Source organism: Mirounga angustirostris, unplaced genomic scaffold (genome assembly GCF_029215605.1).
Source record: "Mirounga angustirostris isolate CCGP_5_RB_7025 unplaced genomic scaffold, mMirAng1.0.hap1 SCAF_16, whole genome shotgun sequence".
Taxonomy (NCBI): Eukaryota; Metazoa; Chordata; class Mammalia; order Carnivora; family Phocidae; genus Mirounga; species Mirounga angustirostris.
Genome location: NW_026991724.1, coordinates 25,840,310 through 25,867,860, shown reverse-complemented (window position 1 = coordinate 25,867,860; position 27,551 = coordinate 25,840,310). Strand labels below are relative to the sequence as shown.

The following is a 27,551-nucleotide window of genomic DNA, read 5'->3' as shown; positions in this document are numbered from 1 at the left end:
TGCACCGTGTCCCTCAGGGAGCTAAGAGAAACAAGAGGTCACTTTCTTCTTTCCCCCCAAATGTCTAAACACTGTGGATGGGCTCTGGGCCTGAGTCCTGTTCCACTGTCTGTCTGGTCAGTAGCCGGCCCATCTCGAATGGTTCCTAGCACTAAGCACAAGGGGACAGAATAACCTTGGGAGGACTGATGCTAAGCAGGTGCCCCTGCTAGATGTCTGCTGACAGCACATGACTTCATGCTAAAGGTTGCACACTGGCCAACTACTGTTTGCATCTCGCTAGCAAATCATTTTAAAACAACTGAATTAGTTGCCAACTTTTAAGCATCAACAGACCTCCCATAAAAACCGGGATTTCCATTTTATTTAAAAAAACTTAAGACCTGGGGTGCCTGTGTGGCTCAGCTGGTTAAGTGTCTGCCTTCAGCTCAGGTCATGGTCCCAGGGCCCTGGGATCGAGCCCCGCATCTGGCTCCCTGCTCAGTGGGAAGCCTGCTTCTCCCTCTGTCTGCTGCTCCTCCCTGTCAAATAAATAAAATCTTAAAAACCAAAAAAACCACAACTTAAGACCTGCAACCCTGAACTTTGATTCTCTTGGTGCTGTCACTTCCCTACCACTCGCCAACACTGAGGATGAAGGCTGCTCACCAGTCATGATCTATCTACTTCACATCCCTTTTTTACTTTACATTCACTGTTTGCTTCTATTACCTACTTGGCTCCTGTAGACACCAAGTCGTCACTGCCCCTCCGCTTCTTCATCCCTGCTCTAGCTACAGTTTCCTTCGAGGTATTCCACTTGTCTGCCAGAGTTCAAAGGATTATACCCACATTTTCAACACTGCTGGACTGGACAAGCCGAATGGCAAGACAAAGACGAAGATGTGGCTTTTGTTTACATTCGGAACAGCTCACACGCCTACTGGCTTACGGGCAGCTGAATAGGCCTGCAGGCTTCTGGGACATACGGCCACTCCTAGCCTTTCCTCCCATTAAAGAAGAACATAGTAGACACTGGTGGGGTCTACGGTAACTTTATTTTAGCAGAGAAACCAGGCTGCCAAGAAGTCTACATGATTGGAGCAGATGGTGGTTATCTTTCCAAAGGGTGAAGCCTGAGCCCAGCTGGCAGCACACAGAGGTTAAAACCGAAGTGTAGAGGTCCGCTTGCCTGGTTCTGCCCTGCATTGCGCTCATGGTGTGAGATGAGAGACCGCACAACCGTACTGAATGAATGGATCCAACCGGGCAGAGGCGACATCCCGACAGCAGACAATCAATCACTGAAGACGATGCTGAACTCAAGTGCCGTTACCTACTCTCTGCTATTCTCTGATGAGAAAGGTGAGGGTACAGGAGGAGTAGGAAATTATCTTCTTGGTTCTTTAAATAAGGAAAGCTAGAGCATGGGGCAGGTGGTCAATCAAGCAGTAGCACAGGATGAAAATGTAGGCTAGTTATAGATCTCTGTGCCAAGGAAAAGAACAGCAATGATAAGGGAAAAGAGAGGAACATTAAAATGCCTGAAAGTATTGAAAAGAAGAACCTTTTTTTTTTTCCTTAAATAAGACAGGAAACCGCATCTTTTTATTTTCCTCACTGTAGCGGCAGCAGACTTGCTGGTTTTCACGAAACATGATTTCTGTAACGAGGTCTGTTGATAAGCTTGCTCGATCGCGGGAGGACAAACACAGGGCTGCCTGTCAGTGTTAGAATGAGCTCTTCCCACAACACCTCTTGCAGGTGCTGTTCTCATGCTGCATCTAGAAGTGCCCCAACACCATAAGATGCTGCAGTTAAAGCTTCTGAAATACTGCAATGGCATGATCGACATGGTTTTGGGGCTATGTCTTTCTTGTACATGTAAACTCTTTTGGAATAGCTGAGGTTAAAGGATGAGCAGGAGTTCGGTTTTGAGCCACAAAGTTTCAGACACCTGCCACGGATGCCTCTGCCCTATTTCACTACATGTTCTTTTCTGTGAAACACATTCAGTGGTTGAGTATTGTGTACTGTGGTTGAAAGAAAGGACCTGCTCACCCCCATCCACCCTCCTTCTCTCTCCGTGTGAATCTCACAACAGCAGGGGCCATAGGCAGGAAGGTTGTCTCTGGTTCCTCCCGCCAGGGAAATTACTTGGTGACCTGGTGAATCGCATGGGCAAGGTAGCCCACGTTGCCAGAGGTGACCCCTGCCACAGAGATGCGGCCGTCCTTGGTCATGTAGATGGAGAACTCCTTGGTCAGCCTCTCCACCTGCAGAGAGGAGAGTACAGGAGCGTGTTCTAGGCGGGGGGATTTGCCCAGCCCAGGCGGTAAAACAGGAAAATAACAAGAAACTCTATTTTCTCGCTTAAACCCTATTCCCAGAATTTGGTGGGCTAGCATAGAGAGAAGGATAAAAAACCATCTTAAAGTCAGATGAGGAATTCTGAGGTGTGAACAGGTGAAAACAAATCTTAGATCCAGCATTTGTAGGAAAAAACAGATCCAGAATGCAGCTATGGAACAGCTCAGCTATGGCTCCTATCAGTATTCAGGCTCCTGCTTGTTCTGGTATCTCTTCAGAGAAGCAGCAGTAGTCTGGAGAAAGACCAAAACACGCTCTGCTTTTCGGCGATCTGCAACCTCATGGCGACACAGACAGGGAAACAACTACTAACAGAACAAAATGAATGCTACCCTCTTCCTTTACCTAACAAGCCTCCAAAATGCCTGTTTCAAGGGTAATCTGAATAGGTAGGGGATCTGTGAGGAATTCCAGTTTACGAGGACTGATCAGTCGGTCAGCTGAGGAGAAATCGGAGCCCACTCACCTGCTCGGGTGTTAGTCCTGTGAAACAGAACATGCCAATCTGGTCGGTGATGTGCTGCCAGTTGTGAGAGGAGCCCTCCTTCTTGAGGTTGGAGACCAGCTGAGTTCGCATGCTAATGATGCGGTCGGCCATGCCTTTTACTTCCTGCAACCTGTCAAACAAGAAACAATAAAAAAAGCCCCTGGGACGCAGCTCAATTCTGGACAAGCACCACAGATAAGCTGCAGCTCACAGCAGTTTTACCTTCCTTGAGTATTCCCCTAGTGTGCCTTAATTCTCTGTCCTAGCCCAAGTCAGATGCTGTCGCTGGTTCAAGAAGTGAAAAGCTCTTTTACAGCATTGTTTTCTATCAGAACACTATTTTGATTAGGCACCTAATGATTAACGTGATGGAGTTACTAAGAAAGATGAGGGGGCACGTGGGTTGCTCAGTTGGTTAAGCATTCGATTCTTCATTTCAGCTCAGGTCATGATCTTGGGGTTGTGGGATCGAGCCCTGTGTCGGGCTCTGTGCTCAGCATGGAGACCACTGGGATTCTCCCTCTCCCTCTGCCCTACCTCCACCCCGTGCTCTCTCTCTCTGAAATAAATGAATTAAAAAAAAAAAAAAAAAAAGATGGATGAATGACTCAAATCTAGGAAGGCTAAGGCTCTCCATCCTTTATGCAGGGAGCAAAAGTTGTGTTTTATTTTTTAAATATTTTATTTATTTGAGAGAGGGGGAAAGAGAGCAAGCATGAGTGGGGGAAGGAGCCCCGAAGTGGGGCTCAATCCTGGGAGCCCAGCATCATGACCTGAGCCGAAGGCAGACACTTAACTGACTGAGCCACCTAAGCGCCCCAAAAGCTGTGTTTTAAATAGTAAACTATGACCTTATTTTTAACATGGAAGGAATACACACTCCTGCTTTTGCAGTTAAGACAGTGCATTGGGAACCTATGATGTTCCCTTCTCACCACCAAGCCATGTGCTAGGTGGTGAGAAGGGAGAGTTCAGACATGGTCCTTGCCTTTAAATCTTACAACTGACACTAGGAACAAACGTGTAAACCACCAACTATGGAATAAGGCAGGACAATGTAAGAACCAACCGAACAGTGCTGTGTTGAAAGCCCCAGGAAGAGAGGGTCAGTTCTATCTGGTGGCTGAAGGCAGTCCTCTGATACACATGGCTCACTCGATTCTGGACATAATCACTGCCTTCCTTAGATCCTCCTCTTCCCATTCTGTACCTATGGCTCTAGGGGAAATTCTTGCCCAACTAGACGACTGTAAAAACATTTATAGTTTACCTCCCTGTTCTAATGTGTTCATGTTCTTAAACCATCTATGATGATGTCATACACAGTTACAACGGGTCACATTGCCAATTAGAAGTCAAACAAAATTAGTCTTAGTTATTTTTATTTGACTCAGGTAAACATTTAAAATTGGGCACTTGCACATAAAAACATGGATTTGTCCTCTCTGGAAAAAACTGGCAACACTTCACTAGCAGTGTGATTCCTGGCTGGAGCTAGAGCTCCTGACCCCTCTAGGGATGACATTTGATTTTAAATTTCCTATGGTCCCAGGGCACCTGGGTGGCTCAGTCGTTAAGTGTCTGCCTTCGGCTCAGGTCATGATCCCAGGGTCCTGGGATTGAGCCCCGCATTGGGCTCCCTGCTCACCGGGAAGCCTGCTTCTCCCTTTGCCACACCCCTGCTTGTGTTCCCTCTCTTGCTGTCTCTCTGTCAAATAAATAAATTAAGTCTTTTTTTTTTTTTTTTAAAGATTTTATTTATTTATTCATGAGAGACAGAGAGAGAGAGAGAGGCAGAGGGAGAAGCAGGCTCCCAAGGAGCAGGGAGCCCGATATGGGACTCGATCCCAGGACCCTGGGATCATGACCTGAGCCGAAGGCAGACGCTCAACCATCTGAGCCACCCAGGCGCCCAAATTAAGTCTTTAAAAAAAAAAAAAATTTCCTATGGTCCCATCTGTCCAGCTCCATTTACTTTCAGGCTGGGGTCCTAAAAGCATGGAGGCTATGACCACAGCTAGATCCAGGGCAACTCCAGCAAAGCCCTTCCACGCTCTTTGGTGCCCATAGAATGAAGTTCTGACTTCTCATGATATTGGTGAAGGTGCTTCATCATCTGCTCCCAGCTTCCCAGCTTTGCTGCCTTCTCTATCCTCCTCCCACTCAGAGTCGAGGCCACAAGAACTACCTGGGACTTTCGAAGCACGTCCTAGAGAAGGCACATCGTGCTCCTGTGCCTGTCCTCATGCACAGCTCTGTCCGGTTCTCCTTTACTCTTCATTCTCTTTGGGGGAAAGGCATTCTTCTCTCTTCAAGGCACAGCTCACAGGCTGCTGTCTTCATTATATCGTCCTTTATTCCCCACTAGAATCAATAGCCCTTCCTTTGGTCCACCTTTATTCTTTGTCTCTTGTGTCAAAGCCGTACGTGTACCTTTCTCACCGGATTATAAACTCTCCACAGGTAGAAATGCCTCACTCATCTAGCACAGTACCTCTGCTATCTTTGTACATGACAGACTTCAAAGGTGTACTGAAGTGCACACATTAAAAAGAATATCTTGATAACCGTTAGGAAATATAAAAAACCACTTACAAATAGGAAGTAAAATAAATAAATAAATAAAAAGCTTAGTATGATGCTAAGAGACAAAAACAAAACCAAACCTACAACATATATATATAGGAGTAAGGTATATAGTATGTTACCATGATGGAAAATAGTGAACAAAGACAAAAGGTGGGTTATAATGACTGGATTTACAGTTAATTTTTTCCCCTCTCCCAAACTTTCTGAAATGTACTTACACATTAATTTTTTTAAGTTTTTTTTTTTTAAAGATTTTATTTATTTTTATTTGAGAGAGAGAGAATGAGAGAGAGCACATGAGAGTGGGGAGGGTTAGAGGGAGAAGCAGACTCCCCGCTGAGCAGGGAGCCCGATGCGGGACTCGATCCCGGGACTCCAGGATCATGACCTGAGCCGAAGGCAGTCGCTTAACCAACTGAGCCACCCAGGCGCCCCACATTAATTTTATAATGGGAAAAATTATAAATTAAAAAGTAGTCAGTTTTTTGGTAGACCTTGCATGGATATATTTAACTAAAAAGAACTACCATGAACCAGACTTACTTCAATGTTTCACAGGAGTAATTTAAGGTAGAAAGAATAGCAGTCGTGTGATAAGTTGGGGAGCTGCAGATAAAGTTCCTTACAAACAACAGACAATCCCCGAGAAGCTGCTCAGGGATCTAGCCTCTCAATTAACCAGCTACAAAGACAAACTCTTGTCTGACAAATCACATTGTTCATGGGCATCTTGGCTTTTTATTAACTTTGAATTGTATAGAGCAGGGGTTGGCAAACTTTTCATTTTCAAATTTTTATTTAAAAACTTTTTTTAAAGTTCCAATACAGTTAACATGGCAAACTTTTTATAAAGGGCTAAATTACAAATGTGTTAGGTTTTGTGGGCCATTTGCTCTCTGTCACAACTACTAGAATCTGCCATATGGCACAAGAGCAGCCACAACATAATTCATCAAAAATGGGTGTGGCTGTGTCCCAATAAAACTTTTTAAGAATAAGGGGCAGACTAGGCTTGACCCATAGAACAGTCTGCCAATCTCTGATCTAGAGCAAGTTTTCTAAATTGTGCAGCATGACCTGTTAGTAGCTCATATACTCAAGGTAGTTGGATGCAACTGACATTTAGAAAATATTGGAACAGGGCGCCTAGGTGGCTCAGTTGGTTGACTGACTGCCTTCGGCTCAGGTCATGATCCTGGAGTCCCAGGATCGAGTCCCGCATCGGGCTCCCTGCTCGGCAGGGAGTCTGCTTCTCCCTCTGACCCTCCTCCCTCTCATGCTCTCTGTCTCTCATTCTCTCTCTCTCAAATAAATAAATAAAATCTTAAAAAAAAAAAAAAGAAAATATTGGAACACATGAAGCCTAAGTATTGAGTTTTTGACAATAGTTTCAGTTGCATATATGTTTATAGGTAATGTGTGTTCAGGGTCATGATACAAAATACCTGTCTTTGTGGACTATGGTCCAAGAGGCTGAGTAACACTAAGTTAGAGCACAGGTGCCAAGAGATTCAGGTGGTAAGGCTAATAAAAGTAAAAAATAAGCAGAAATAGTGATTCAATGGTAGCTATTATTGGGATAAGAACCAAAAATATGATGTTCTTAAAAAAGCTTTCCTATGTAAGTTACTTCAATTTGAACCTCAGTTGAGGAGAGGGGAGGTTTTACTTAGCAGGGAGATAATGGAATAAAAAACCCCTGTGTTTCTGAATTACGTTTATCTCCAATGTATCTGAAAGGGCTACCAAAATGCACATTCCTCTCTCCCCTCCTCCCCTTCCACATATGGAAGCTGGGTGATACTGTATGTCACTACTTGCCAATTATAAACGAGCTTGGAAAGATCGGTGGTGGGAAAGGCAGATGGCTGGGGAGCCACAATGCGCTTTTACCATTGTTTTCGCAGGTCAGGGCTGGTCAGGATGGTCGTGGCAATCCGGGCACCATTGACTGGAGGGTTGGAATACATGGGACGGATCAAGATCTTCAACTGTGACTCCACCCTTTTGGCTTCATCAGCATCTTTGCAGACCACAGTGAAGGCTCCCACACGCTCACCTGGAAAGACACACATGGATCTCGTCTTTCAGTTTTCTAATCTAACATGCTAAAGCAAATCATGATTCAATTTGCTAGATGTTATGCTTCCACCAGAAGTGCCACAAAAGGGGGCGCCTGGGGGCTGTTGTTAAGCGTCTGCCTTCGGCTCAGGTCATGATCCCAGGGTCCTGGGATCGAGCCCCGCATCGGGCTCCCTGCTCCACGGGAAGCCTGCTTCTCCCTCCCCCTCTTTCCCTGCTTGTGTTCCCTCTCTCGCTGTCTCTGTCAAATAAATAAATAAATAATCTTAAAAAAAAAAAAAAGTGCCACAAAAATATCTGTTACAAATTAAAAGCTTTCAACAACCAGTATGGTTAATCTAGAAATAACAGGAAGTTTGAGGACTCAAAGGTCTTTTTTTTTTTTTATTATATCCATCTTCTTGGTTTGTGGAGCAGTCACTTCTTATTTACAGAAGCAGTCATTAGTTTTCCCTGCTGGAGGAGTTCAGAGACATGAAAGATGTGACTGAGATCAGTAAAATCCATGTTACCTGTCTTTCTTCTCTGGGTAACACACACACACACACACACAGAGCATACACCCCACCCCCCAAATTGGTATCGCTGTGGCATCCTCTTCCAGAACTTCTTCAATCTTATCAGCACACACACATCACGCACTGGGTCCTTTAGCTCACCGTATAAGCCCATGTTCTTGGCATAGGATTGGCAGAGGCAAACATTAATGCCCTGTTCGATGAAGTGGCGTACGGCCCAGGCATCCTTGTTACCATCACCACTGGCAAAGCCTTGGTAGGCCATGTCAAAGAATGCAAAGAGATTGTTTTTCTGGGAAGGAAAAGAGAAGAGCAAAGCTTTAGGCAGTCCCTCTCAAGAAGCTCCACATGCTTGCCTGTGCTTATTGGGACGATGTTTGCCTCACATAGAGTCAACAGTTTTCTCCCCCAGTGTTGCCACTGTTGAAGATCTTGATCCGTCCCATGTATTCCAACCCTCCAGTCTATGGGGTCCGGATTGCCTCGAGAGGTTTAATTTTCCTTGAGTTAAGACATCATCATATATATTTTTTTACTTTGGTGGATATGGTCCCTCGAGAAGAAAAGATACTCTTAATTTCAATCTTCCCAGAAAGCTGCTTGATCAAACAGGAAGCTCTTTTCAGGCCCAAAGGAGTCTGGGTAATTACTCTGGTCCAGTCAATACAGGACCAACATCAGTCTTTTCTGGGGCTAATGTAACTCTGGCAGTCTCATACCCAGGACTCATGAGAACCATCTCATCTTCAAAGTGCTCTCTGAATGCTCTTTCTCTCTTTTTTCCCCTCTGTTTTATTCTGTTTGCATCTTATGTTTGATAGAATGTAAAGAAAGGGAAATCAAAAGAAGTGAAAATGGGGGTACAAGGCAACAGGAGTATTTTCCTCTGTTGGAATTTTTTTTTTTTTTTTTTAAGTAAACTCTACCTCCAACGTGGGGCTTGAACTCATAACCCTGAGATCATGAGTCACATGCTTTACCAACTAAGCCAGACAGGCGCCCCTGCTCCCTTGAAATTTTGACTAGTGCCTTCTCTGACAGCTGACCCTGTGAATGATAATGGCCATGCCAAGGAAATAGGCCAGGACAGGAGACATGACAAAGTGTATAAAGGACGAACAAGTAATCCTGGCCAGGGCAAATGTAGGTGCCAATGAGAGACACCCTGCGGCCAGTGGATGCCCACTGTACAGGCTAGCCAATGACAAGGTTCCTCAGAATTCCCTACACCCAGCATCCAGGCTGAAGAACAGAAATTATTTTCAAGCTGCTCATGTACCACCACTTAAGAACTGTTAGTTAGGCAGGGCGCCTGGGCGGCTCAGTCAGTTAAGCGACTGACTCTTGATTTTGGCTCTGGTCGTGATCTTGGGGTTGTGGGATTGAGCCCCGTATTGGGTTCTGCGCTCAGCAGAGTCTGCTTGAGATTCTCTCCCTTCCTCTGCCCTCACTTGTACGCATGTGCGTGTGCTTCCCCCCTCAAATAAACAAAAATCTTAAAAAACAAAAACAAAACAATCCCAAACTGCTAATTATGCAAATAAGCAGCTCTTTCCTGACAACTTAACAATGTGGGCTCAAGGGTAATTAATTCTCATTGTTAAGACCTTGCCCAGTTAAGCATCTATGGCCAGTTACTGAACACAAACTGTCGCCAGTCAGCTCACTCTCCTTACCTTCACCACTGTTGCTATTTCCTTCCACTGCTCAGGACGGGGGTCCACTCCTGTGGGATTGTGGGCACAGGCATGCAGGAGAAGAACGCTTTGCTGTGGCATTTTCTAAAAAGAGACAACCAAAAGATAGGTGACTTTGCAGCTCTGAAGGCGATAACTTACCTGAAATGCCACAGGCTCACTATTTTGGATCAGTAACAAAGATAACCTGAGATCTGGGAATTAGTTCATCCCCAGTATTTTAAGTCAGATATTGAGACCCAGCTGGGAGGCATCACATCTCCACAAGGAGGTTTGCCTCCTGTCCCTTCACCCCCTTGCCCTGAAAGTCACACTTACCGAAATGTCCTCTATAGCACCTGTGAAATCAAAGCCGCACGTCTTGGGCTCATAGTATCGGTAACCATGCAGCTGCATGCCAGCATCCCTGAAGATCGGCGTGTGATTTCCCCAGGACGGCTTGGGCAGAAAGACATCTCGGCTGAACTTAAAAAATCTTTGCTAAAAGATGGGATGAAAGGGAATGGAAAAGTGAAGAAGGAAGAGGGGAAAAAAAAAGAGCTGATATATTTCACTGAGGAAGACATTTTCCTCTTTGAAACTCAGCTTATCTTTATGAATGAGAGATAGTAACGACGCAGCAGCAAGACTGCGTGAGTTGGAATCTAAGCTCTGACAAGTAAATTCGCTGTGTAGCCAAGGGCCTGTCTGGGCCTCACTTTCTTCCTTTGTAAAATGGCGGTAAGTGAGCCTCCTTCATAAAGAATTAAATGAGTTAAAACAAAAGCTGGTAGTGACAGACAGGTGCTCAATAAATTAGATTTATTATTATTATCATTCTGTCTTCCTTGTAATTTCTTCTAAGTATTTTCATTTTTCTTACCCCCGACTCCGTTTATCAGAGAACAGGAACTCTTCCAACTTTGTGGAAAGTTGTCAGCAAACACACATGCAATAGGAAACGCCACCATCCTCAACTTAACAGACTGTCTTACAGCTCTTTCCTGCAGGAGTTTTCAGACTCACCAGAAAACTGGCTCCGATCCTCAAGGCCCCAGTTCCAGAAATGGTCTGCACGGTGACATACTGAAGGAGAGACAGCACGGTCAGTGAGGTGGGACACTCTCTACAGGCCCACAATGAACAGAACGGAGGCCAAGCCCACAGAGCAGAGCCCTTCCTTCTTCAGAAGCTGAAGACAACCTTCCAAACGGTATTCAGAAACGAGAGAACAGCACTATTGTTTCATTTCCCCATTTGCTAAGAGACAGACTGACTCTCCTCGTGAGTTCTCAAAAGAGCCATCTCTTCAGTTTCCCACACCTTTGCTGACGGAGAAGCTAACTCCTCACGGCTTGTTATCAGTATCATACCATATTGCAGGAGGAACATTCAGGATACAACCTCTTCCCCCACATGAGAAAGAGCTGATTTATACAGAGAAAAAAAGACACTAAGAACAGTCAGTACACTAAAATATTATTCCAGAATTATACAAAATTGAATGAGTCTCTGAACATCAAAGTTCCTTGAAAAGCAAGTCAACTTATTATTATTAGAATAATAAGGATCGCTACATTTTAAAGGCTCAGAAGTTCCACTTTGCGAGTTTCCATAGTCTGAAAACATTATCTTTTTTTTTTTTAAAGATTTTATTTATTTATTTGAGAGAGAGAATGAGAGAGAGAGAGAGAGCATGAGAGGGGGGAGGGTCAGAGCTCGGAGAAGCAGACTCCCCGCTGAGCAGGGAGCCGATGCGGGACTCGATCCCGGGACTCCAGGATCATGACCTGAGCTGAAGGCAGTCGCTTAACCAACTGAGCCACCCAGGCGCCCCATGAAAACATTATCTTTTGAGTAATAGGAAGGTGCCTGAGGTAAATCTGTTTCTTCAAATCAGTCAACTTTAAGGAATAAGAAACCACAGATTTTTTTTAAGGCACCATAGAAATTTAAGGTCTCTGAAACATAAACCTATTTTCTGCCCTGAAGGGCAATAGAAGAAATGGGGGGAACCTAACAAACTCTTTACCAAAGTTTGTCCCTGCAAACTTTGCTGTGACAGAAATAAAAACCTAACTGCGGGGGTACCAGGCTGGCTCGGTAGAGCATGGGGCTCTTGATCCTGGGGTTGTGAGTTCGGGCCCCACGTTGGGTGAAGAGATTACTTAAAAAAACAACAAAAACCAAACAAACCTAACTGTGGATCTGATAATACTAATAATCCACAAAGGCACAGCAATTTATGAACAAGCTGTTGTTATTTTAGCTAGATAGAGCTAAGCAAAAATTGCAGAAAAATATGGAAGCTTCCATGAGGGGTTAATAAGTGGTTGATTGTTCGGATATCAATCAAACCATGGATTAGGATCACTATTGTCTCACCCTGTGGTGGAGGTTGTATGCTTTTCTCTTGAGTTAATGAACTAACGTGGACTTAGACCAGCCTTATGAATAAACTGTATTTATTCTGGTCTTGGGGGAGGAAGGGGAAAAATGTTGGCTTAGTTCTGCTACTTTGTATGTTTTTCTCCAGACTTACCCAGAAAAATAGATGTTTAAACATACGAATGTATCCATTAATAAACACATTTGTTTCAAAGGAAAGTAAACTATAGTGCCCGAGGCCACAGGTCACTGGGCTGTTCACTGGCCTGGAAGCATCTGCCTGCCCAGCGCTACTCCTCTTCTACTCTAAGCACTGAGGCTGTGCATACTCTGTGGGTGCACACAGCCATCTGCTTGTGCAAAGTCTGTGTTCAGTGCCATCTTTCTTCTACAATAAGAGGGCCCCCAGGGAGACGGAAGGAGGAGACACTAGGAGACAGGTGTGCTTCTCCCTCGTGGCTGCACGATGCTCTCTGGAACTGAGAGACGAGGGAGGCAGCAAAAGGGAGCACGGTCTGCTCTCTTTTAATGTCCAAACTGGCCATGAAGGGGCAGCAGAGGAGTGCCAGACTGGTCCTGGCCCTAAGAGCCCTGCCTGTGTGCTTCCTCCATCCAAGCTGGAAGCCAAGAACATGAGGGTAGCGGCTAATTATAGGCCTAAAACTGGGCATAGTTTGGCATTTCTTCTTCTTCTTCTTTTTAAAGATCTATTTATTCATTTGAGAGAGAGAGGGAGAGCACGAGTAGAAGGAAGAGGCAGAGGGGAGGGAGAAGCAGGCTCCCCACTGAGCAGGGAGCCTGACGCAGGGCTCGATCCCAGGACCCTGTGACCATGACCCGAGCCGAAGGCAGACGTTTAATGACTGAGCCACCCAGGAGCCCCTAGTTTGGCATTTCTAAAGCATATTCAGTATAAAATGAACATAAGCGCACAGAGCAGTGTCAACTCTTCAGTCAAATTACTATTCCATTTTCAGGATTACTGCTACATTTTTACAATGGGTGTTACATGAAATCCTTTATTTAATAAGTGCCAGCTTACTTTCTAAAGAAGAGATATTAGCAATAGTGCAGCCACCTCAAAATAATCATCACAAAGTGATGTATCTTTTTTTATTTATTTAAATTATTTCAAATTTGTTTAAACTGTTAAATTTAAAAACAGACTCCGTATGATGCCAGAGTGTGCTCTGCTTACCCGGCTACTTTTCAACACTTCGTTGTTCTCACCCAGGGCTAGCTCTGCAGATGCCTTACAAAAGTCAGCAAGTCCCGCGATGGGCAGGTACTCTTTGTCCAAATTTTTTGCAGCAATCTGGGCCTCTGCCTAGACAAGAGAAAAGGTATCTGCCTAGTTTCTTCTCCTTACCTGGAATTACTATGATTAGTATTTAATGTTTTACAAATTCAGTTTATATATTAAATACAAAGGAAGTAAAGCCTTGTTTTTATTTGGAAATACTGTCCAAGAAAAAGGGTAAGTGCTATACCTGAAACTAATATGACACTGTATGTTAACTGGAATTTAAATAAAAACTTGAAAATACATACCCCCAAAAAAAACAAAAACAAAAACCTACAGTAAAAAAGAGTTGGTATTTTATACCGTAGAACAGAAATATTTGAATTTTTAAAATTATATTTTATTGTTTTTTTACAGTTAGGTTTTATATGGATGGGCATACAATGTTTTCTTGGTTAATATTTAACATACGGCATTCTTGGAATGCACAGGAACAAGATTTATGAGCAACACTTAAAAGAGATATAAGATGATAAAATCAAACTGAATACATAAAAAAGTATTTCAAGGTAAAATGCCAGTCTAAGAACTTCAAAGAGTTAATAGTAGCAGCCACATCTCTTCGTGCTTTGGAGACAGAGGTGAGATTGCCCCTTACTAGCTGTGTGACCCTGAGCAACTTAGTAACCTTCCTGAGCCCCAGTTTCTTCATCTGCTGAACAGGGAACAGCTGCTACAGCTCTTACCACTAGCTGAAGACCTGAAGAAGGAATGTACAGAAGCGTGTGGTGGTATTCCAGCTTACAAAATAGCTGACTAATACTTGCTGAATACTTTAAACTGACTGAGACCAAAGCAATCCCTGCATGACCTGAGACCCAGCAGCCAGCAGTTTTCAATAGGTCTTCTCATCACAATGGTTTCTCGAGCCCTTTTTTTCTACTCAGAGAGTTCTAGAGGTAACCCTTAACCCACACTCCCACTTCTTCTTTCAGGGGTTCATTCAGCCCATGTTCTTACTTCAGTGGCTCCTGAGGCCTGAGCCAGCTGGTTGCAGGGCGGTGCAGCTCAGATGATTCCGGAGTGCCGTACCCTCACCTGAAGTACTCCTTTGTAACTTGCACTCACTGTGCCCAGTTCTGCTCTATGGAGGAATGACACATCACCACCCCACTTTTGGAAGTGACAAAGAAGCATTCATATATCAACAGAGGAGGTGTAGATGGAAAGGAAACACACACTTCCTTTTAAAAAACTGTTCTAAGGGGATTAACTATTTGAAGTTATAGTGATAACCAAAAGAAAGACTAGTGATAAAAATACAACAAAAATAAAGCGAATTACTCTATAGTTCAGTATGAAGAAGGGACAGAGCATGCCTGTCTAGGAGAGCTTATTAAGGCAATCAACATGAGAGAAATGGAAAATAAAAGCAGTAAGCCTCATCCACAAAGGGCTATTCTTATAACCAAGAGGCAATGCTTAAACTCTTGGTCCTTTTGTGCACCTTCAGGATTAAACATGACACTATGCCTGCTTTATAAATGATCACAGAAGTTCAATCTTGAAAAAGACCACATAGTTCCAATCTGTCACTTTTACAAGTGATTCAAGCAGTTGGTGCCAGAACTAGAAGCCAGGTCTCCTAACTCCCAGCCTGGCACTTTTTCTGCCACTCTCCAGGAGCTTTCTTCAGTTTATTCATCCCAAGAAGGCAGGAGAAAGATGGCAAACTCACCTTCCGGACACTAGGGAGCACATAAGGCTTTCCATTATCATCCCGGTAGGCACCAACTCCCAGATTCATCTTTTTGCTGTTGGTGTCTCTCTTAAAGGCTTCTGTGACTCCCAGGATGGGATCTGGGGGCCCCATTTCCACATGGGTCCACCAGGAGCTGAAATGAGAAATAAAAGAAATCAGTCACAGTAGCTGGATTTCCATGGCCAGAGACATCTCAAATCTGCCAAAGCACTTCACAGAGGAGGGCAGAAGACCAAAGACAATGTAGGCCAGCCAGATGCCCTATTACATCACTCGAGTGTTGGGGTTTACTTTGCTGTGCACCACTCCCACATTCATCCTGCTGGCTTCAGAAGCCCTGCCAGCTGGAGGCGGGGCACTCCCTTCCACACCTGTGGTCTCCAGGAAGCAGCCCAAGGCAAAAACTGTTTCTCTGGTTTGTCCCTACCCGCTATTGATTTGGGGTTTGGTTTCTGGTTCAGCTATGGCCAGTAAGCTAGTCCTCATTGGCAGCAATGATTGTGAATCTGGTTTTAGGATCTGACCATTCAGTAATCTCTGAAAATGCGTAGCAGAGATCTATTCTCTGTTGGGTGAGAGATGACACATAATTTGGTTTGTTGTTTGTTTGACTTTGTTTATTTGAAGCTTAAATCAAGAATTTTGCAGTTCTGGGGTGCCCGGCTGGCTCAGCTGGTGGAGCATGATCTTGGGGTTGTGGGTTCGAGCCTCACGTTAGGTACAGAGATTATTTAATAAAATCTTTAAAAAAAAATCTTGCAGCTCTTCTTTTTTTAAAATCAGAACTGTGAGGTTTTTATATTTATTTTTGGCCTGTGGCTGAAGTTGTAAACCTAAAGAGCTATAAGAGGGGTGCCTGAGTGGCTCAGTCAGTTAAGTGTCTGCCTTCGGCTCAGGTCATGATCCCAGGGTCCTGGAATTGAGCCCCCGCATTGGGCTCCCTGCTCGGCGGGGAGCCTGCTTCGCCCTCTCCCACTCCCCCTGCTTGTGTTCCCTCTCTCGCTGCCTCTCTCTCTGTCAAATAAATAAATAAAATCTTAAAAAAAAAAGAGCTATAAGATCTCTATATGTCAGTAATTCAGAAAGGCTTTTTTGTTTTACCTCTCAGTGTCTGAATGTGAAATGTTTTCCAGCTCTATAGGGTACTGATAAATTGAGATCATAAAAATCTTGGGGCACCTGGGTAGCTCAGTTCATTAAGCGCCCAACTTTGATCTCAGCTCAGGTCTTGATCTGAGGGTTGTGAGTTCAAGCCCTGTGTTGGGCTCCACTTAAAAAAAAAAAATCTCAAAGGTACTCTGGTCTGACTGTGTTATAAAGACTGAATTTCTAGTACTTTAAATGTGCTACACAAAAGTTTTTTCTTAAAGAAACTAACTCAAATGTTTAAAAAATTCAAGTTCACATCAGTGATATAAACCTTTGAGACTAGCTGAACTGATTTAATAAAAATAGTTATGTCTTTTATTTATTCATGTTAAGCATGATACAAGTATACATTTTATTCTGTGGCTTTGTTTTTCCCTAAACTTATACTGGTTTACTGATACTATAAGCTAACATTATTCCTATATAATGTTTAAAATTATGAAAAATGTAAATTTGTGTTCAACTAATCATTACTGTGACATATTTTCACCTCACACTTGTCAGAATGGCTAAAATCAAAGACACAGGAAACAAACATTGGCTTGTGGAGAAAAAGGAACCCTCATGCACCGCTGGTGGGAATCCACGGTGTAGCAGCCACTGTGGAAAAGAGTATGGTAGGGGCGCCTGGGTGGCTCAGTCGTTAAGCGTCTGCCTTCGGCTCAGGTCATGATCCCTGGGTCCTGGGATCGAGCCCCGCATCGGGCTCCCTGCTCAGCGGGAAGCCTGCTTGTCCCTCTCCCACTCCCCCTGCTTGTGTTTCCTCTCTCGCTGTCTCTCTCTCTCTGTCAAATAAATAAATAAAAATTAAAAAAAAAAAAAAGAAAAGAGTATGGTGGTTCCTCAAAAAATTAAAAATAGAGGGCGCCTGCCTGGCTCAGTCAGTGGAGCATGCACCTCTTGATCTCAGGGTCGTGAGTCTGAGCCCCACACTGGGTGTCGAGATTATTTAAAAAAGAAAAAGAAAAAAGTTAAAAAAAGATTAAAAATAGAATCACCATATGATCCAGCAATTCCACTATTGGGTATCTACTCAAAATAAAACAAAATTAGAAAAGATGTATGTCATCATATGTGAACTACAGCGTTATTTATAATAACTAAGATATGGAAGGAAGCAGCCCAAGTCTCCATCCATAGATGAATGGATAGAGAAGATGTGGTAGAATGGAGTATTCAGCCACAAAAAAGAATGAAATCTTGCCATTTGCAACAACATGGATGGATCCAGAGAGTATAATACTAAGTGTAATAAGTCACAGAAAGACAAGTACCATATAATCTCACTCACATGTGGAATTTATGAACAAATGAGCAAAGAAGAAAAGAGACAAACAAAAAACCAGACTCTTAAATATAAAGAACTGGTGGTTTCCAGAGGGGAGGTAGGTGGGTGGGGGAGGTGAGTGAAATAGGTGAAGGGGAATAAGAGCACACCCATCTTGATGACCACTGAATTACGTATAGAATTGCTGAATCGTTATACTGTACACCTGAAACTAATATAACACTGTATGTTAATTATACTTGAATTAAAAAAAATAAAATAAAAATTACATATTTTTTCTTTTTAAATATGAATTTAAGATTTTATTTATTTATTTGAGAGAGAAAGAGAGAGGGAGAGGGAGAGAGTGGGAGAGAGCGCGCGCATGAGTGGGGAGAAGAGCAGAGGGAGAGAAAGAGAAGCAGACTCCCTGCTGAGCAGGGAGCCCGATGTGGGGCTCTATCCCAGGACCCTGAGATCATGACCCGAGCCGAAGGCAAACACTTGACCGACTGAGCCACCCAGGTGCCCCTTTTTTTAAAGATTTATTTGAGGGGGGGGGAGAGAGAGAGCGAGAGCGAGCGAGCGAGTACAAGTGGGGGGAGGGGCAGAGGGAGAAGCAGACTCCCTGCTGAGCAGGGAGCCAGACGTGGGGCTTTATCTCAGGACCCTGAGATCATGACCTGAGCCAAAGGCAAATGCTTAACCGACTGAGCCACCCAGGCGCCCCTATTTTTTCTCTTTTATTAGAGTCATTCATTCATTCTTGGACTCCACCCTCAGCATGGAGCCCAACCTGGGCCTTAACTCACCACCCTGAGATCAACACCTGAGCTGAAACCAAGAGTCGGAGGCTTAACCTTAGATTGAGCCACCCAGGCACCCCAGTAGGTTAAATTTTTTAGTTTAAAAAAAATATTTTATTTATTTATTTGACAGTGCGAGTGAGAGAGGGAGAGGGAGAAGCATATTCCCTGCTAAGCAGAGAGCCTGATGTGAGGCTCAATCCCAAGAGCCTGGGATCATGACCTGAGCTGAAGTCAGATGCTTAGACTGAGCCACCCAGGCATCCCATAGAACAGTTTTAGATTTACAGAAAATTGAGCAGCTAGTACAGAGTTCCCAACAGCTGCCCCTGAAGAGTTTCCTCTTATTATTAACATTTTATATTAGTAGAGTACATTTGTTACAATTAATGAACCAATACTGACACATTATTAAATCCACAATCTATTCAGATTTCTTTAGTTTTCACCCAATGCCTATTTCCGTTCTAAAGGCCTACCCAGATATCATATTGCGTTTACTTGTCATGTCTCCTTGGGCTGTTCTTGGTGGTGCAGTTTCAGATACCCCTTGTTTTTGATCACTTTGACAGTTTTGGGGAGTACTGGTCAGGCATACTGCAAGATACCCCTCTACTGGACTTTTTTTTTTTAAAGATTGTATTTATTTATTTGAGAGAGAGAGAATGAGAGACAGAGAGCACGAGAGGGAAGAGGGTCAGAGGAAGAAGCAGACCCCCTGCTGAGCAGGGAGCCCAATGCGGGACTCGATCCCGGGATTCCAGGATCATGACCTGAGCCGAAGGCAGTCGCTTAACCAATTGAGCCACCCAGGCGCCCCCCTCTATTGGACTTTGATATTCTTCTCATTAGACTGGAGTTATGGGTGGTTAGGAGAAAAGTAATTTTATTTTGTAGTATGTCCACTTGAAGATAATTTCTAAGATCTTTAAGTAACTTAAAATCTTGGACTAATATGAGTTAATTAATGGGTTACTTAATTATTGGATACCTAGATAATTTCTAAGACAGGATACAGACACATTGATTACTAAGCATAATTTTTATATACTTTTATTTCCTATTTTTTATTTATTATTTTTTATTTTAAAGATTTTATTTATTTATTCATGAGAGACAGAGAGAGAGAGAGGCAGAGGGAGAAGCAGGCTCCCAAGGAGCAGAGAGCCCGATGCGGGACTCGATCCCAGGACACTGGGATCATGACCTGAGCCGAAGGCAGACGCTTAACCATCTGAGCCACCCAGGCGCCCTTATTTCCTATTTTTATACGTGCTAGAGAGGTTATAGCTTTGGGTCATTTTATTAATTAAAAAATTTTTTGGGGGGGTTAAACAACAAATTTATTTTCTCACAGTTCTAGAAGCTAGAAGTCCAGAGCTTTGGGTCATTTTAGTGAACATGTTCTTTGTTGTCATTTTAAGGGGGAAAAAAAAGTATATATATATAAAGTATAAAAGGGATATATGTGTGGCTGTAGAAGCTGAACTATGTGCATCCACTAGTCTGCTAAAATGCTTATGTAGGATTGACATCAGTGCCCTCCCCTCGGTTTTGTCTGTGAAATGGAAGTTACTTTGGTTAAAAGTTATTATTAATGAGTGGTTGAGAACATACTAGGATCAACTATCACAGAGAAATGCAACTTTGTATATGTTTTTGTTTTTCAAGGAAAAAAGTTGTGTTGTCCTAAGGCAGTGGTCCTCAACCATTTTGGTCTTTGGATCCCTTTTTATTCTTTTTTTTTTTAAAGATTTTATTTATTTATTTGAGACAGAGAGAATGAGAGAGAGCGAGCACATGAGAGGGGGGAGGGTCAGAGGCAGAAGCAGGCTCCCCGCCGAGCAGGGAGCCCGATGCGGGACTCGATCCAGGGACTCCAGGATCATGACCTGAGCCGAAGGCAGTCGCCCAACCAACTGAGCCACCCAGGCACCCTGCATCCCTTTTTATTCTTAAAATATTCTTTTTATTCTTAAAACTTGTTGAGGGTCTGAAACCTTGTTTTTCCTTAAAAAACAAAACACAAAACATAGTTCCTCACATATGAAATGGCTTTACAGTCATGTTATGTTTAATTTTAATGTTGTCATTTTAATTAAATAGATAAACAATGATTAATTCTCAGGCACTCACAATCTTATCTTAATCAAGTGATCAAATATTTAACAATTTTTTTGATTCAGCCTTCCCAAATTGAATCCTAAATATAGAAAACATAAAACTTTCAGGCGATCTTTCACCTAAAACTACTTTGAGATTTCTAAGAGGGCACCCAACAAGCACCATCCATGTTTCCAATAAACACTCTCTTGGCAGCAGGATGCATTAATGTATCAAAATTGAGGCTTTACCTCATGGTAAATTACTGTTCTGAGAAAAAGATTATTCTACCCTTTTCCTGCAGGGCAAATAAGCAAAAAGCTTTTTACAGTTTTATATTATAGAAAACAAAATCTTTTTTTAAAGATTTAATTAAAAAACTTTTTTAAAGATTTTATTTATCTGACAGACACAGCTAGAGAGGGAACACAAGCAGGGGGAGTGGGAGAGGGAGAAGCAGGCTTCCCGCGGAGCAGGAGACCCACGAGGAGCTCGATCCCAGGACCCTGGGATCATGACCTGAGCTGAAGGCAGATGCTTAACCATCTGAGCCACCCAGGGGCCCCAGAAAACAAAGTCTTTATGATCTCCTAAATCAGTCATTGAGAATGTGCTATGTGCTAAGAGCTGGGAATATAAAGAAGAGTAGAACAACTCCTCACTACCACATTAGCCCAGGGGGATGACCCCGTAGGGAGTTCTAAACAATGCAGGCTGGGCTGGGGGGATGATGTACAGTGAAAAAGACAGGCTCAGAGCACATAATATTTTTCAGAGCCTTGATGACAGGACCTAATAACCTGGGGAAGGGGGAGAAAGAATAGGATTAGGGAGGCTTCCAGGAGGAGGTGACATATGAGGTGAGTGCTAAGGATGACAGGAGGAAAAAGGCATTCCCAGCAGAGGCATAAGAATAAAGGCTAAAGGTGAAAAAGAGCTTGGGGAGTGGTGGTGTTGCAGTGACAGGTGGAAGCTAGGGAAGCAAGGTTCCAAATTACCCAGGGAACTAGCTCAGGTTCTCTTAGTAATCATTTATCCAATCTCAACCAATTGAACGTTTTAGCACAGCACAGTGAGAGTTCTCTGTGCTCACCATGCTGACAAGCTCAGTGAGAATTTCCTTCTCGAAAATGGTTCTCTTGTTGAACTCGTCAGTGGCCAGTCAGCACTTGTACACCTCACTCCTCCATGAGGCACACTGGATGGCTCAGCACAGCATTACAGAGTTAAATTCATGCTCTTCTGACACGTTGAAAACTGCCTTAGTATTAGTAGCTATAATTGTTACATACAGTTAATTCTGTTATTGAAGGGTAGATTATTCCATTTTTGGATTTCCTAGGCTTTTATTCGCTTGCCTTAGATAATGTCAGTACTGGGCAAACTGCATGGATTCAAATAACAGCTCAGCTGCCTACCAGCTTGGGTGAGCACAGGCAAGCCAATTAAGTTCTAAATCTCAACTTTCCTTATTGTAAAATGAGAGCATAACAGTCCCGATTGTACAGGGTTGTTAGAAGGATGAAAGGAGTTATTAAATATAAAACTCTGAGCCTGGAACAGAGTGAGTGCTTGCTGTTAGCTGGTATCATTGCTACTAAATTATTACTTCTATGCTTTCATTTGTAACTACTGGTGAAGCAAGTATGTAGATAATTCAAGAAGCATATGGTCATAACTTTACGACCAAATACAGGTCTTTCTTGCTTTTCAATTATTTCTACTTTTTCTACAGCTTTGGGAGACAGTATTACCATCCTTTCCCCTCACTAGTTCTATTGCCAGGACTCAAATTCCCCCCTTTTTTTCATTGATGTAGGCTGCTTAGTTGTTCCAGTGTCTAAGCAACAGTATGAAACAGATACCTTGAAGCAACTTCTGACCTGGGCCTGAAGAAAGCTTCCTTTACTTCCTACCCACAATTCAGGCCCTGAAGACATGTAGCCACCTGCCTCTGTACATCACTGTCATTAACTGATGAGTGAAAGGAATACTTTGAATGTCAATGACATATTATAGAAAACTTCCAGTAAGCAATTTTCATTTTAAAAAAGATATCTCTGTCTCTAAGGCCTTTAATCAACAACGACAGGACTGTGGCCCCAAGCCACAGGACAGAAGGCACCATTCTTTTTTTTTTTTTTTTAAAGATTTTATTTATTTATTTGAGAGAGAGAGAATTAGCACACATGAGAGGGGGGAGGGTCAGAGGGAGAAGCAGACTCCCTGCCGAGCAGGGAGCCCGATGCGGGACTCGATCCAGGGACTCCAGGATCATGACCTGAGCCGAAGGCAGTCGCTTAACCAACTGAGCCACCCAGGCGCCCCAGAAGGCACCATTCTTATTAAACGGTGTGAAAAACACTTATTCATCGAGTTCTTTCAAAAGTTTATTGAGCACAGAGATTTTCTCAGAAACCATGGCCTTGAGTCTTTTGGCAGAGATCTGATCAAGAGTGGTATATTTTAAGAATTCTAAAAGCAATTTCATAATATTGAATCTTAATCTAAATATAGGAGCAGGGATACTCAGTTCAATTAGTTCTACATTAGTAATCATGTTCAGAACCTTTGTGCCCTTCATCACTCCATTCCTTAAAAGGGTAAAGACTTTATGCCCACAATATAAGAACCATGATGTTTTAGTAATAGATGAAAACAAGAGTGCTCTAGGGACAAAACTGATGCTGATAACCTGTGGCCTCCAAACCGATTCCTACCAATGTACTTTGGACATAAGTGCAAAGCCTCAGCCATTGCGCAATGTTGACTAGCAAACCAAAAGATGTTAGGTACAAACTATCCAGATAAGCATTTCTAATTCAAATGCCTTGCAATTTTTCTGGGAATCTCTCTGGTGCTTTGTAGTTTAAAAACATGCTTTCCCTCACATTCCTTTTTTTTTTTTTTTTTAAGATTTTATTTATTTATTTCACAGAGAGAGAGACAGCGAGAGAGGGAACACAAGCAGGGGGAGTGGGAGAGGAAGAAGCAGGCATCCTGCCGAGCGGGAAGCCCGATGCAGGGCTCGATCCCAGGACCCTGGAATCTTGACCTGAGCTGAAAGCAGACGCTTAACTGACTGAGCCACCCAGGCGCCCCTCCCTCACATTCTTATTTTAAAATAAGAAGAGAAGTTAATTTGCTCATGATCACAGAACTAAAAATGGCAAAGATGGTACTACAATTGTGATCTTCTAATACTGGTTATTATGCCACTATTGCACACTGCCTTTTTTTTTTTAAGATTTTTACTTATTTATTTGAGAGAGAGAAGAGAGCACGTGTGTGCGAGTGGAGGGGCAGAGGGAGAGAATCTTTAAGCAGACCCTCCACTGAGCGCAGAGCCCGACTCGGGGCTCAATCCCATGACCCTGAGATCATGACCTGACTTGAAAACAAGAGTAAAACGCTCAACCAAGGCACCCAGGAGTATCCCCCCTTTTTAACATTTTTATTTATTTGAGAGAGAGCGAGTGCATGCTGACTTACTAAAGGGTATCATGTTCTCCTTCAGTTATTTCACTAAAAATGAAATAGTCAGGATAATTAAGAACAGATCATTGTAAATCAAAATACATTAGCATATTTTCCTTTCTTCATTGACCTGGGACTAAGCTTGATTTCATGTCACTGTTTTCACAGCACAGTCAACAAGACAAGGTTAAATGTTGAGTGCTTTCTGTTTAAAAAATGCAGCTAAACGAAACATTTGAACTTAGAGTTCCCTTTAAATGACCCAACACCAATTAAGTATTTCATAGGATAAATCCTCAGTTCTTCAGAATACTGACTGCCAAGGTTGAATTGTATTAAAATGAGCTGTTTAAAAAAAAAAGAAACTTCAATTAGTTGAGTTTATTTTAAACGTTTTCCCTTTGGATTTTGTTAAAGATCACTTCTACAGTGGCAGCAGTGAAGGTTCTCACTTCCTTGTTACCTGAACAGATACCAGCCCAGGCTAGATACCGCATCTGGCTCTATCACTCAATCATACATCATTGTTTAAACCTGAACACCTTTTCAGCTGCAGATGCTCAAATATTTTAACTTTACATCAATGAACAAAGTCGGTAAGGATTCTGCTCTCATGGAACTTACATTCTCATTGTGAAAAGACAGAAAAGAAAAATGAGTCAGCCACTCAAACTCAATGACTAAAAGGTCACACCCATAGGGATTTTCACCAAGCACTTTAAGCTTTAGGCTACCCAGCCAAATCTGTAAAACAATAATTCCTGTAAGACCACTACAGTGTTGAAAGACTTTCTCTTGCCCATAATTTTAGACACCGCTTTCTCTTCTCCAAAAGTGCTGCGTAAATGATAACCCCTCTCTAATTCTGCTCCACTAGATAGGCTGGCTTAAAGAGCACACCTTGACAGGGGGCCAAGGAGGAGCTAAATCAGGGAGAGAGAAAGTGTGAAAGCCCAAGCAAAACTGTGCTGCCAACAGTGTGAGGCTGCGTAAAGGACAAACTGTCCTGCGGGCTTTGAAGACGACATGCAAACGATCGAGGCACGCCTAACAGGCCAAGGCTTTGCTGCTTTAGTCAATACCTGGCTGGAGGTGGGTTGGACGCTAGGTTCCTCATTAGGTGGTACTTAAGGATACAGTCCCAAATCGCCTTGAGTGAATTAATCGTCTGGCTCAGGTCCTCAGGAATTACTAATTCGTTTTAAACTCGGTACTTTTTTATTGCAACACTCAGCACACGGTGTGAAATTACATATTTGTCATTTTTTAAAAAAGATTTTATTTGACAGAGAGAGAGAGACAGTGAGAGAGGGAACACAAGCGGGGGGAGTGGGAGAGGGAGAAGCAGGCTTCCCTTGGAGCAGGGAGCCCGATGCGGGGCTCGATCCCAGGACTCCAGGATCATGACCTGAGCCGAAGGCAGACGCTTAACGACGGAGCCACCCAGGCGCCCCATATCTGTCAGTTTTTTGAGTGACACCTGTCTCTTCCTCAGACTCAGCATCTGGTCTAGCACCTGACTCTCAGAAACTGAGGTGACAAACTATTTACTAAGCGAGTGCAGAGCGAGGGGGAGAGGAAGAACGGCGACTTCCCTACAAACAAAAAGGAGGTAAACTACACCTTGACCCTTCTCTATGCAAAGGCCACGCGGCCCAGGGGTCACCGGCGACTCAGGCGGTAACACGGAGACGGGGTGGGGGGAGGGAAGGGAGGGAGGATGCCACCCACCAAGGTCAGGGGATGCAGAAGCGAAAGGTGGGTCTGAAAGCCAGAGCCCCCCAGGAGCCTTCCCGCCGTGTACTTCCTATCCCCCCCCCCCCCCCACGACCGGCAGCACGCTGCGGCCTCGCCAACCTTGCTCAGGGCCGAGAGAGGCCAGGACAGGTGAGCCCCGCCACGCCCCAGGGTAACCCATCAAGGGCACCCGCGCCCCTCCGCGCCGCAGCCAATCGGCGCGAGGCAGTTTCGGCTGCGCGGCCAATCGGCGCGAGGCAGTTTCGGCTGCGCGGCCAATCGGCCCCAGGCCGGTCGGCACCGCAGCCCCGTGTGTTCTCCCCTCGCCACCCCACCCCCACCCCCACGGCGCCGAATCCGCGTCTCGTGACCCCCCCACCCCTGAATGGGAGTCCGGGTGCCGTAGAGGGCCACACTTCCTAACCCCGGGGGAACGCGTTGGCGCGCTCTCCTACGGTCCTGGGGGCAAGGGAGGGGAGGGATGTAGGACCCCGACGGTCACTTTGAGGCGCCGACGCTCAGTTATCAGCCCCCAGGGAAGCCGAGGGGGTGTCAGAGAAAGTGTGTGCGTGGTGCTCGCGCTTGTGCTTGGGGGCGGCGGGGAGACGTCCTGGGGCGTCCGCAGCCCGGCTGGGCAGGCCTGTTGTCCCCAGTTCCGCCTCGGTCTCCCCTGCTTACCTGGCTCTGGCAGAAGCCGCAGCAGCGAGGCCCGGCTGGAAAGCGGCGGCGACCCCGGACAGGACGCGGCCGGAGTGCAGAAGGGCCATGGCGGGCGGCAAGAAGGCAGTGGGTCGCAGCAGGACGGAGCGCAGGGCCAGCGGCCGTCGACACGGAGGCGCGGGCTCCGGCTGAAGGTAAGGACAGCGACTTCCCCGGGGGCGGCTAGAGCGGCCGCCCGCCGGCCCGAGGGTCGTCACAGCGCACCCTGGCGAGGCCTCCTGCGCCGAGCGGTGTGTGTGGGCTCGCCGCCGAGTTGGCGTCCCCGGGACCACGTGGTTCCTGAGAACGGTGACCGCGCGGTTTTTCGCGGTTCGCGGCGCCGGAAAAGCTTTCGTTTAATCACGACGGACCGGACGGTAGAGCTGCTATCGTGCCAGTTTGAAAGCTGGGAAAATGTAGGCTGGTGTAGGCTAAGTACTTTGCCTCCGGCCTTACGGCCAGTAACCAGGGTTGCCGGTCCTCAGTCTTGCCTAAGGGCAAATCACCTCGCCTTCCTCCTGAGTTTCCTTAATCCCTGTTTGTAGAGGATAACGGGCGGGTCTCGTGGGGGTATTTGTGAGGATTAGGTGAGATTAGCCGATTATGTCTAAAAACAGCCTGGTTCAGTAGCGCAAGATAACCCGTGGTTACTAATGACAAACTCGAGTTTGTCAAATACTTGCAGTTGTGTGTGGAAGGGATTAATCACTTTTAAAGGAAAAAGTGAGTGAATTTGAGATACCAGAAGTTGAAGAACGATGCAAACAAGTCCGCTCTAAAGATCGGCTGTTTCTCTGACACTTCTAAAAATCCCAGGTAGAGCTGTGTCCCTTGCCGACTTAATTTATTTCCTGGGGTATCTCACTGCCTGAATGAATAAATCCAAACACCTATCCCAGGTCGTATTCTAGGCCCTTCCCAGTCTAGCCCCAGCGAACTGTCTCAGACTCAGACTCACTTGCTCTCTCCCTGAACTCAACCTGTGCTCCCCCAGGCCACAACTTTGGATTCCACCACTTTGGATTCCTCCACTAGATTAGCTGCTCTAACAAAGTACCACAAGCTGGGTGATTTAAAACAACAGAAACGTATTCTTCTACAGTTCTGGAGGCTAGAAGCCCAAAATTGAGGTGTCAGTAGGGTTCATTCCTTCTGGAGTCTCTGGGACGGGAATCTGTTCCCTGCCTCTCTTCCAGCTTCTGACAGTTGCCAGCAATCC

General features: G+C 44.5%; 1 protein-coding gene across 2 annotated transcripts; it reads right to left on the bottom strand.

Annotated features, from left to right (window-relative positions):
• Positions 1–1,018: 1,018 nt before the first annotated feature.
• On the bottom strand, positions 1,019–26,532 carry GOT2 (glutamic-oxaloacetic transaminase 2). 2 transcript variants are annotated; one of them, XM_045891004.3, is made up of 10 exons: positions 26,312–26,532; positions 15,071–15,227; positions 13,288–13,416; positions 10,728–10,787; positions 10,041–10,202; positions 9,702–9,806; positions 8,167–8,317; positions 7,319–7,484; positions 2,816–2,966; positions 1,019–2,255 (listed from the first exon to the last, which is right to left on the bottom strand). In XM_045891004.3, exons 1-10 carry the CDS (start codon positions 26,398–26,400, stop codon positions 2,133–2,135), a joined length of 1,293 nt encoding a protein of 430 aa, XP_045746960.1. In that variant the 5' UTR covers positions 26,401–26,532; the 3' UTR covers positions 1,019–2,132. The 2 variants fall into 2 exon arrangements, with proteins under 2 accessions (XP_045746960.1, XP_064437313.1); XM_064581243.1 differs by lacking the exon at positions 1,019–2,255 and adding an exon at positions 2,444–2,582 and having other exon boundaries at positions 26,312–26,520.
• Between the last annotated feature and the right edge of the window lie 1,019 nt (positions 26,533–27,551).